Genomic DNA, 11,776 nt, shown 5'->3' on the forward strand with positions numbered 1-11,776 from the left:
ACCAGTACAGAGCTGGTGTAATGAACCTTAAAAGATAACATTACCAGGGATCTGGTGTCATAGTGGTTCACTCTGATCTCATGCATGAAAAATAACCAACCAATTTATGAATTCTCAATCTTGTGAATGTAATAGATTACATTTTAAGTACCTTACCAGTTCCAGCAGTGTTCATATGAAGGGAGGACACGAGTAACAGAATAACATTTATTTACAAATGTGTAAATTACAGTTACTTTTAAAAACATTTTCCCTTTGAATTGCATTAACTCTCACCACCTGACTGAACCTTAAGACACATGAATGCTTGAGGCCTACATGCATTTTATCACAAAGAACATAGTAAGTGTTGGCTCTTATAGTTATACAGTAGCTGCAGTTAACCTGCCCAGCCATCCTCTATACTAATCTCCTTCATATATGGAAATTAGACTGAAATGCTAGACAGAGAATGAGGAAAGAAGAGGGAGGTGTGGAGGAGTACTGAGTTGCTGTTATTTGAAGCAGTTCCTTGGGTAAATCATTAAAGTTTTCAGTATTTTTTACAGTTGACATCGTGTATCAAAATATACCTCTTAAAAAAAGGCAGCATACATGAACTTACGTAAAAGCTAAAGCAGTAAAGTCGAGTCCTCCGCATACAAAACTAGATAGAGGCTACAGTTCAACTACAGTTCCGGCTCATTGATTTAAATAATTTGAATGCTGTATTTCACGTGGTTGAAGTTGCAAATACACTCCACACATCTGTATGTCTTCATTCTAAAGTCACAAAAGAGTTTCTATAAGGTTAGAGCATTATTAATACACAATATTTGTAAGTCTCATGATGAAAGGACTCTTATGTTTACAGTAATCCTGCAGGCCATGAGTATGTTCTGTTCTTCCAAGCAGATGTCAGATCTTGAGTGGCAGACTTTTATCTCATTCACAGTCAAATGACAACTTTTATCGTCCATCTTCTACCTTCTGCTTGAGTCTATTCAAAGTTATTTATAGGCACAAAAGTCTGCTGTGAGTGCAGGACTGTTGGAGGGCATGTGTTTGCCAGAGGTTTGACAAACTGTTTGCTTTGTGTTTTTATGGAGGGTTGGTGAAGGACTGCAGGATGGGGTTATCTGGACTTCTGTTTCCTGGCTGTTTAATGTGTGTAAAGGAAATTGGTCTTGCATGTATGTGTGACTCTGTGCCTGACTGAAGGCCTCAGGTGCGTGGTGAATGTATGCTTGACTCAGAGCCAAGCTGAGGATCTCTGTCTTTTCCTTGTAGAAGCGCAGCTCTATCCCTCGACGCCGCGTCAACACCAGCTCCCTCTGCGCCACCTGCAGCTCCTCCCCGAGTCGCCCCGGTGACCTCTGCTCCCGTCCAAGCCAATCCAGAGCCAAGCTGCTGCGCATGTACTCGCCAAGTCCTCGTCGAGAGTAATAGGTAATCACACTCTGAGGGGGAGGAAAGAAAATGAGTAATCATCATTATGTAGCAGCAGAGACACTGATGTGTTATTAAAGTTAGCTGAAACCAGGAATTAGATTATGTCCTGTACCTGTCGAGAGCACTGCCTGTCCCTCAGAGCCTTCAGAGTCCCATTCCAGTGCAACAACTGAAAAATTGTCATCATCTCCTACAGAGGGAAAGAGAGGGAAAGAAAGTGGTTCAGAATGAGACATACAGAGAGAGAGAGAGAGAGAGAGAGAGAGAGAGAGAGAGAGAGAGAGAGAGAGAGAGAGTCTTGTGCAACCCCATAAGTAATGACCTGAATAACAAACCTGGCTCTGTGTACATAGGTCTGACAAAAATAACATATTATGTGGACATTTCTTGGACCCACACCTAAACTGTGGATGATTGGTTTGAAAAGATAATGTAAATCTTTTTGCACCAGGTAAGTTTCACATCAATGTCTGGCTGAACAACTGCCATATGTTCAGAGCTAGTGACATTAGTGTTAAACAAAGGGAATCTATAGATCAACTGAAATTGACCCTAATGACACACAGATGGAAAATATGACACGTAAGTTGTCTGAGGTTGAAGTCCATGTTGTATCTGTCGGCCTGTTTGCTCTGTTTCCAACTGTGCATGTCCCTGTACTGGGCCAACTTGTTAATCTACCTGACTTCCAAACTATTCGACGCCTCCTACACTGACTGAATGTATAAATTATACAAAGCACTGACAGCTGCATACCATATGGTTGGTGCTGTGTTTGCAGAGAATTGAATGTATGTGTGTGTATACATTTCAATGTCTGTGTATATATGTACATGTGCGTACGTATGGAGATGTGTGTATTACTTGGAAACGATTCATCTCTTTGAGCCATGCTTTAACAGGAATGATAATGAGCCCATTTCCTCTTGTTAATAGCCCTCTGTCTGCAGACATATGCTTATTTACACAAAAGGTAGAAATATTAGGTGTTTCATACCATGACTCCCTGTCTGGATCCAACTGAGAGTGAGATGGAATGGGAATGAATAGGGGTGTAATGATAACAATGGAGGGTGGAATTACCACCCAGAGCTTGTTGTTACATTGGGCTTAATCATTTCTAATTATGTGAAATGATAATGCTTTAATAGGGGGTCCAATTATCAATACACTATTTAAGGTCCCTTCAAAGTAGCACTTTATAAAGCCTGAATCATTTGAAGTAAATACTGTAGTTCTTTTACAAAATTACCACATAGCCTTACATGATTTATGAGGACAGTTATAAGAAAAATACCATTTTACAAATAGGCCTTGACTTTATGCTTTACCTGGAACTCCAGCATGGTCCTTCCTATGTAGGAGTGGAGCAGCAAACTGTAGGTTCCTATGCTGGTGCTTGAATCACATGCATCTTCAACAGACACCTTTAGAGAGACAACAGTGCAGCAACATTCATGTTCAGACTAAACATTCTCCTTCTGTGGCATTCCTACAGTCTGCCTTGTAACAAGGTGTAATGTAATTGTATGTTTGCACTGGCTCACACTCACAGCACTGTCTGTGGCTGCCTGCTGCAAACTCTGAGTGATGAACTGAGGGTTGATTCGTCGGCAGGGCAGCTCGTTCACAAGTGAGTTCATCAGAGCCACGCGAGCTGCATCCCTCCGAGCCTCTGCCTGAGTGTCGCACACCTGAGGATGAGGAGGGGATGTGCACAAAGCATTAAAATGTCATAAAAGAGTGCAAAAAAAGACAGGGAAAGGATATGAAACTTCAAACAGAAATTTCAGGGTGTGCTGATATGTGCGAGCCAAGGTCGACTGATTTGAGTCAGTGAGCTCTGTCGGTTAACAGGCGCCCACTCTTAGTTCCGTTTTGATGATTTTACACTTCATTACAGCTAATCATGGGATCAGAACTCAAATCATCAATGAGATTAGGACATTAGAGGCATTCACAGATAACCTATCACATGCCTTCTCCGAGCTGGGGGCTGCTGTCTGGGTCACAATGAGCCTATTAAGAGGCATTGTGGTATTTAAGAAGAATGACACCCGTTTATATACAACCTTTAAAGTGTGTGACTGTTTTTGTAATTTGTCCCCACTGAATGGCCTTCAAGTGCTGCTTGTAAGCACCTTACTCTGAATGTGAAAGTACAAAAACTTGATCCTGGGAGCCGTTCTACTTTTTAATTTTAGTTGAGCTCTATTTTGTGTGCTGCAGCAAAATGAAGGGAAGCAATAACAGAAAAAGTATTATTACTATGTATGTGTAGTAACTAGTAGTAATTTGAAACAACAGACATACTAGCCATTTTCCTATAATAAGAAATTGTAAGTTGATGATTTGTTTTTCTTACATTTATTATATTTGCGGTTGATTCAGTTTCTATTACCAAGACATAAACATCAACTGCATGTATCTGTAACTCAAAAACATCCATTTTTAGCTTATGTGTGGTCTCACCACATGATGGAGATATTTCCAACTTGAAGGATAACTGGTGCACATTCTCACTGACACAACGCAGGCAGGATAAATTGACTACCAAGTGTAGAAATGCTGCCAGACAACACTGATGATGATAAACATACCTTATAATTGCCAAAGCAGCTTCCTCCAGGCAGGGTGACATAGCAGATGTAAGGAGGGCCAGGGGACGGTGCAGACTCATACAGCAGCAAGCTCTCTGTCTGGATGGCTGCATCCCCAACAGAACCATCAGATTCACTGGAGGAACCATTTGACTGACTTATCTGCCTCTGCTCCCAGAAGTTATGGAGCATGGCCACTACATTCACTGCACACATATAATAAGGACACATGTCAAAATATAGACAATGCTGAAAGAATACAGAAAGTAAATGGTAAATGAATGCATTTGATCAATCATGACTGACTTTTAGTACGTAGAACATTTTGATAAGTTTCAGTCTGAGTAAACCTGTAAAATATGTGTAAATGTTGACCTAAATATACAAGCCAGACATCTGTAAATCAGCATTCCCAGACACTGATTATTTAAATAGAAGTAGGAGATGGTGGTACCTCCCGATAACTTATACAGATCGGCATTTTGTAACCCTTTCAGCCTGAAATAGGTTTAAACCTATCCTGTGTCCTTCACTGTGTGCCAAACAATTCACAACAGCTCAGTCTATGGCAGCAGTGATAACTTGACTGATATTTCTCAGAGGCATATTTTTTTAATAGTTAAACAATTAATTACTTGCCTGCATCATTGTCAGGTCAGTGGTAAACACAGTGGTAAGTTGTAACAAATGTAACCCTTATATCTAAAACAAAGATGTGTCTTTTTTCCAAACATTACGCTTCTATGTTACTCACAGTCTTTGGGGCTGGTGTCAATCTCACTCTGTGACAGGTATGACATGATGCTCTCCTCCCCTTTCAATTTACTCATCTTCGTCCAGGGTTTACTTCCACAGCTTCCTCAGTCACGTTCAGTCCACTTTTCTCATCAAAACGACACATATGACCCTAGAAATGAGCAGCCACCACCGTCATCACAGCACAGGATGGGGACATCATGAGGAATAAACTCAAAATCTAAACTCCACCACTAAACTCCCTTTCTCCTCCTCCTAAACTCCCTTACTGCCCTCCTTCTTTTTCTCCTGTGTGAACATCTCACCAGGGTTTCTTTTTTGAAGCGGACCACCTTTGTCACTCTCTCTGCCAATTAGCTCAGAGGGCCCCTCACTCTTTCTACACACACACACACACACACACACACACACACACACACACACACGCAGAGGTGCAGAGCTGGAATGCTGAGCCCCTCCCCTTCTGGCTGTGCAGCTGGCTAATCCCTGAACAGAGTCGAGCAGTTAAAGACCTGCACAAAGTTGGCAAGTTGAACCACAGACAGCACAGTACAACATCATCACAGAGGAAGAGGAAAAATAGGAATAGTTCTGTGTTAAGTCCGGTATAATACTGGATGCTTCTTTTTGTACCCGTAGTGTTCAGCATCTGAAAGACAGCCCTACCCAACATGTGGTGTGTGTGATACTTTTGACTTCACATACTAATTTGAGGCCACGGAGCCCAGGGTCTGAGCTCCATTCACCCACTTCAATATGAATGGCCATTGTTCAAGTCTGAATTCACCCGCCTTCTGAAAGCCCCTTACACATAAATGAACCAAATTCTGAGAAAGAAGTGGTTTCTTAGCTCCCCAATTCCTCTGCTTTCTCATCTTTTACATGTCATGCCTCACTCTGTATTGAGTTGTATCTGTGACAGAGAGAAGGGGTATGCGTGTCTATTTCCTGCACCCTTTCACACTGAATGTATTGGAGTGTTCTGGAGCATGTGTGTTCCCACATGCTTGAGTCAGTGTCTACTTTTTTGATTGGTTGCTGGGAGGGTGGAGGTAGCTTTCTATTCAAATGACCATAATAGTTGGAGACCTTTGAACCACAGCAGTTTAGCATAAATAAAAGCTCTCCATGAACTTGCATCCTGTTTAAATCTCAAATCCACACCCACATTAGTCACTGTCAGCAGTATAGTCAGACCTAGAATGAACCTGAAACTACAATAATAGAAAAAGTTACTCAATGGGTTTCTGTCTTTTGTAGCCATCTTGGAGGTTGATATGAGAGTATTTATTAAAAAGAATATGCTCGCCTGACTAGCAAACATGTTTAACACAGGTGCATTTGATATCATGTTATGAACATGTTATTTCAATTTATTTGTTAAACCATCCTTTTAAATAAACAGAGAAAAACACACATCATCAGTAATGTTTAAATGGTTTAATTATCAATTACAGGGATTCATTATGAATAGTCAATATTTACAATAGACTGTATGCTGAACATGAAAGTTCAAAGCAGTTCAAATAGAAAAGAAGTTAGAAGTTTCGTCATTCTTCTCTTGGGTATTTTGCATGACAGAAGAGTTGAGTTGTTGCACTGTTTTCTGAATTTTCCCATCAACTATGTTTTCCAACCTCCAGACAAAGGAACAGAGTCCCATTTATCCCCAGAAGGAGGCGCCCTCCATACTAGACTTGATGTTACTTTGGTTCTCTCTCCTGGATTTGGTCACCAAGTTGGCCTCTCCCTTCTGCAGACGTCTCCTCTGTGCTGCCTTCTGCTGTTTGGTGAGCTGCCTCCGCACCTTCTGACGGACTTCCTCCTGCAGGGCACACAAAAACAACCACAGCAGGTTACTACAGACGAATGTACGCACTGGAGTCTCCGCAAGGCAGACACAACAGTATGTAGACAAGTCTCTGCTACAAGTCATCCATCACACACTGACAGACTGCAACACAACGTGAAAGCTCTTTAGCAGCACCTAGAGGCCATTCTAGTTTTTGACCAAAACTGTTTACTAGGACTGTTACAATGTCTGGTGTAATGTCCAATTCGGCATTCAAGTTAGAGCACTTGTATTTTGTAATGGTACTGAATAGGAGTATGTGTAGACAGGTGTGTGTATCTGTTTTTTACTTACTGGTGGAATGGTAGAGCAGCTCCCTATGCTACCCATTGTGGCCTCACTGTCTGTCCTCCTCCTACAGTGTTCTGCCATATGTAGGAGACTGTCTGAGTCTCTGCAGGAGAAAACACACAGAAAACATCAACTGCTAGTATGACACATTGTACAGAAAGGCAGAGAAATTCACTGGTACACTATATTTTCTGTCAAATGTCTCAAATTTCCAGATCTAAGAATCTTTGTTGGCTATGTACCACAGCTGAAGTATTCAAATTTAGCACCATCTCATCAAACATGCTTCATTTTGGATACTTAATAATCTTAACTTTCATCGTGTTTACCTGAAGGGTTTGAAATCTTTGTTGGCTGTAGAAAGGTCTGCCAGCTCTGGACACTCATCCTCTGCCTCATTCAACTCTTCCTTCGCCTCATTTAACTCTTCCTCCAAGTCCTTCTCTGTCTCTTCATCACTTCTAGCAGTCGGCGCTGTCTCATTCTCTTTTTGTTCTTCCTCTTTTTCACCCTCTTTGTCGTCGTTTGGTAAATCTGCTTCTGTGTCGCTGACTTTCAGACCTTCCAGTTCCAGCATCGCATGCTTATATTCCTCCATATCCACGCTCTCTTCTTCTTTTTCTGTTTCCTCGTCTGATGCCTCTTCGTCATCGCCTTCCTCCTCACTATCTTCCTCTCCCTCAGGTCCAGCGGGGTATAGCAACGCACCATCTCTCTCCAGATCTTTGGTGAAGCCGCTAGCTGAGACTTCGACATCTAGAGAACGAGTCCGTCTGTAGGAATAAACAGTGATCACAAAAGATCTTGTAAGAATAGTTTTCACCTCCAAATTAATTTTTTTTAATCCACGTAGAGAAGCAAGATAATTAACAATACACAATGTAATATATCTAAATGTTGTAACAATTAAGTTGTTCAATCTGAGAGCTCCTCTGAGAGGAAAGTTACTCTACACGTCTAAAAAGAACACCAACACGAATTTCATTGTATTTTAGGATTTTTTTGCAACCAAAACATAAATGAGCAGTTACCTGACATCTTTGAAGGTTGGGAAGAGCTCGCTCTCATAATTGAATCGTTTTGCGAAGAAATCTCTGATACATTTGACATCTCTGTCAAAATACCTAAAAACAAAGTTTGGAAAAGTGAACATAATCGCACTTAGCCGTTTGTTTTATTAATTTCAGGTGTTGAGTCATTTTCAATTTTATAACAGTGAGACCAACCATTCAGCATTAAGATGTGAGGTGGAAACCATTTGAGGGAAGTCAATCATAGTAATGTGGTCCTGGTCATCCAGCATAAGGTTGAACTCGTTAAAGTCTCCATGGATCAAGCCATTGTTGGCCAGTTTGACTATGAGCTCCATGAACTCGCTGTACAGGGCTGATGGATCCTGCAGCTCATGCACCTGACACCTGAAAGAGAGAGACCATACACACAAATTAAACAAGAAAGAGAAAGGAGGAACAATTTACTATTACTCGTGAAATATACAAAGCAAGAAAGAAGAATGACTTGTTTACATACAGTGGATATCCATTGATGAGCTCCATCACTACGGCATGTCTGTTATAGTCCACAGGTTTGGGAACGGGAAAACCCCGATCGTACAATGCCTGAAAAAATGATGAGATGAAAAAGATGCACCAAACAAAACTGGGGACATTGTCTTTCTATTCCACGTAACTTTCATACTTTCTCTGACTCGTTCCATTACCTTCATGTAGGCAAACTCCTTCATGGCAGAAAGGCGAGAGAGGTAGAGCCAGGACATGTTCTTCCTGTGTTTGTGGTAATCTCTCTTGTTCTTCAGGTTCCTGAAGGAGGTGCGACCCAATCTGTGAAGCTTTAGAGCGTACTGCTCCCCGTTTGGACTCGCCACAATATATATATCTACAGGAGGTGAGCACAAAGATATATTTGCAATAACATGAAAGTTTCTGACCTTGACTAAGCAGCCTGTAAACCTGACAGAGAATAGATGTCGTTTACATTAACACACAGGGAATCATTACCCACGTGGGTTCTGCTGAGCTGTCTTTTCAAATACTACAGTTAAATTAACAGTATTTCTTTCTGTTGTCTTATGTTTGGGATTTCTTACCTGACTCTTTACCCACACCCATCTGGTTGCCAACTGAGATGATCACTTCTCTGGAGCACAAGGTCTTTAGAGCCAGGTAGTCATATCCTCCGTAGTTCAACCTGTAGCCCTGCACAGCTGAAATCAGCATACACATGCACCATTAGTAAAATAACCTACATGCACCGGGGCTAGTGAGGTTCAGCAAGCATTCCTGTGTGTTTTCTTACCCTTGGAGCGTTCGTAGGCCACCAGTTTGTGTCTGACGAGCTCTCTGAGGATCTTGTTGCAGCCGCCGTGTTTGAGGCTGGCGATGGAGGACAGGAGACTCACTGGAACAATCTCATGGTTCTTCATCCCCATTTCAACCTGTGTGAGGGAACGTTCACAGGAATAAACATAATCTGATCACGAGAGTGCTGAAATGTTACAAATGCTGCAAGTTGAAAGATTAATTGACATGAAATAGATAGATAGATAGATAGACACTTTTTTTTTATCCCGAGGGAAATTCAAGTATCCAGTAGCATGCAAATCGATGCAGAAACATACTTTGACACAATAGAAAAGATCTTATCGGCTCTTTTATGAGAAAGTCAGCTCGATTAATAATATAATGCTGTATATAATGCTTACTAATGCTTCGATATTGAGCATTTTGACATCTGTAAGTCCCCTAATATGGTGGAAATGCTATATTAAGGCAGTGGAGTAGCCTTTTTTTAAACTTTCTCCATTTATTTGATTGATATAAACATTGACTTGCTTGATCATCACGCCCCCCATTACGACTATACAGCAACATAATGAACTATAGCTCTTGTTAGTTACATATTCACATGCTCTGTTACATTCTACATACGGCGATTTGCTGTTTAACTTCAGTTCTTACTAATAAACACCCACCTGTCTACACTGACATGTTGTTTTCACCCTCTGCAGCTGTTAATGAGCACTCAGTTAATGTATGTAACTTACTGTGTATGGTACAGGCTAACCCTGCTAACGTTACTCGTTATCTCGCTGCTTACCGCTGTGAGGACTCGGAAGTCATCTCGAGAAAGGTATCTCAACACCACGACATTCAGCTTCCCCATGATTCACCCGGTGCACAGACAGCGTGTTCAGAATAATACTATTATTACTTCTTAAGCGCAGTTATCCACATTTTTAGTAAACACATGTGCAAGGCGGAAGCTTCGGGGAACGGAGAAAACGTCACTTCAGTTTTACGTCTGACGTCACCACGACGTACCGATACATGGTAGCTGGAATACGACAAAAATGTTATTATAACATATATAAGTTATATATATAAATGTATATATAGATATATTTATATAAGTTATTTAAAAATTGGAATAATAAAAAAACTTTTTTATGTCAAAAAAATACAGTAAGGGACATTTTACTACCATCTAGTGGTAAAGTGGTGAAATTAACTTTGTTAACTTGACATACACTAATCACATGATTCATTGCTGCATTGCTGTATTAATGTTATTAGTTCCACCTGTGCTTTTCCTGTTAAGTCAACATCTCGGCTGTGGGAAAAGGCTAGGTCAATTGTATAATGCCGTGTCATTCTAGAAATTAATTCCACAGCCTACTAAATACTAAATACTAAAAATACACCCCCTTTACAGTTGTGTAGCCTACTAAAAGGGCCACAATACAATGCAACATGTGCTGACAGATGCAAACACACAGTGCATTAGGAATGCCACTGCCAGAGCACTTACAATAATAATAGTAATCTTTTTTTCTCTTTTCCAATTTCCAAAATCTCTCTCTGTAGTTGTTTTAACCACAGCAATTGACTGGTAACAAAGCAGACATTTTAACATGCCATAGCAGGTAACCCACAGGTGTATAAATGAGTGCTGCATTCCACTTAGGGGAGGTCCTGCTATCGTGCATGCTGGTTCACTGTCACTGTTACTGGAACACTTAATGGAACTGAACTGTTGTTACTGTTGTTAAGTACACCTGCGTTTTTTCTCCTGTCAAAAGTCCAAATGTCTGTTCATTTAGCACACGTTTGTGAGCTCCGAGTAACTCTTCCATTTAATTTATGCATCAAAATATGGGACAATAGTGTTAACAAAACAACACAAAAAATGTACTTCAGTGTAAAAGCACTTCTAGTCAAATATTAAAGCCCTTACCCATTGTACGCCCACGCAGGTGTTTTCTCTTGTTGCCTGATTTGATCTCTTCTCAGTACCATGATAGCATACACAAACTGTGCTTCATCTCTGCATGTTGCACCTGTTTGGTGGGGCAATGTACATGTTTTACGTGAGTGCATAGATTTTGGAGATATAAGGCAATTCCCTGCAGCTTCACCCAACTTAAGCCCAACAAAAACTTTTCTTGGATCTTGGATTCTTTTGATCAACAGTGGAATTATATTAATTAGCCCCTGTTGTGGTTCGGTTCTTGGTAACTAACACCTTTTTCTTCTTTAATGAATAAATCAACAAATTTTTACTGTAAATGAAATGTAGATGATAATTATGCATAGTTGGCTGGAAAGTTTGGGGTAGCATTTAGTTATTGTCGCAGCTGAATGGACGTTTTTAACAGCAGACATGTTAAACATAGTAGGAAAAGCACAGGTGGAAATAAAAAAAATTAATGATGCCTTAATTTCTTGTAGCCGCTTGAGTTTCAGGTTCCTGGTGCTGTTAAAGAAAGGCTTATGAATGTAAAAGAGTTGTGGAGTGTATAACTAGAGAAGGCAATTTCTGAAGTTGA

The 11,776-nt window shown here is 40.6% G+C and overlaps 2 protein-coding genes across 2 annotated transcripts; both read right to left on the reverse strand.

The window, feature by feature from the left end:
- Positions 1 to 193: 193 nt before the first annotated feature.
- On the reverse strand, positions 194 to 5,108 carry LOC127376468 (protein limb expression 1-like). The gene is made up of 6 exons (XM_051423388.1): positions 4,786 to 5,108; positions 4,032 to 4,237; positions 2,985 to 3,125; positions 2,763 to 2,858; positions 1,544 to 1,621; positions 194 to 1,439 (listed from the first exon to the last, which is right to left on the reverse strand). The coding sequence occupies exons 1-6, from the start codon at positions 4,859 to 4,861 to the stop codon at positions 990 to 992; spliced, it is 1,047 nt and encodes a 348-aa protein (XP_051279348.1). The 5' UTR covers positions 4,862 to 5,108; the 3' UTR covers positions 194 to 989.
- Positions 5,109 to 6,212: 1,104 nt separating this feature from the next.
- On the reverse strand, positions 6,213 to 10,238 carry riok2 (RIO kinase 2 (yeast)). Its single transcript, XM_051423200.1, has 10 exons — positions 10,048 to 10,238; positions 9,247 to 9,385; positions 9,038 to 9,154; positions 8,651 to 8,826; positions 8,461 to 8,549; positions 8,157 to 8,348; positions 7,962 to 8,054; positions 7,260 to 7,703; positions 6,934 to 7,033; positions 6,213 to 6,612 (listed from the first exon to the last, which is right to left on the reverse strand). The coding sequence occupies exons 1-10, from the start codon at positions 10,111 to 10,113 to the stop codon at positions 6,451 to 6,453; spliced, it is 1,578 nt and encodes a 525-aa protein (XP_051279160.1). The 5' UTR covers positions 10,114 to 10,238; the 3' UTR covers positions 6,213 to 6,450.
- Between the last annotated feature and the right edge of the window lie 1,538 nt (positions 10,239 to 11,776).

This window comes from Dicentrarchus labrax, unplaced genomic scaffold, assembly GCF_905237075.1.
Source record: "Dicentrarchus labrax unplaced genomic scaffold, dlabrax2021, whole genome shotgun sequence".
Classification (NCBI taxonomy): domain Eukaryota; kingdom Metazoa; phylum Chordata; class Actinopteri; family Moronidae; genus Dicentrarchus; species Dicentrarchus labrax.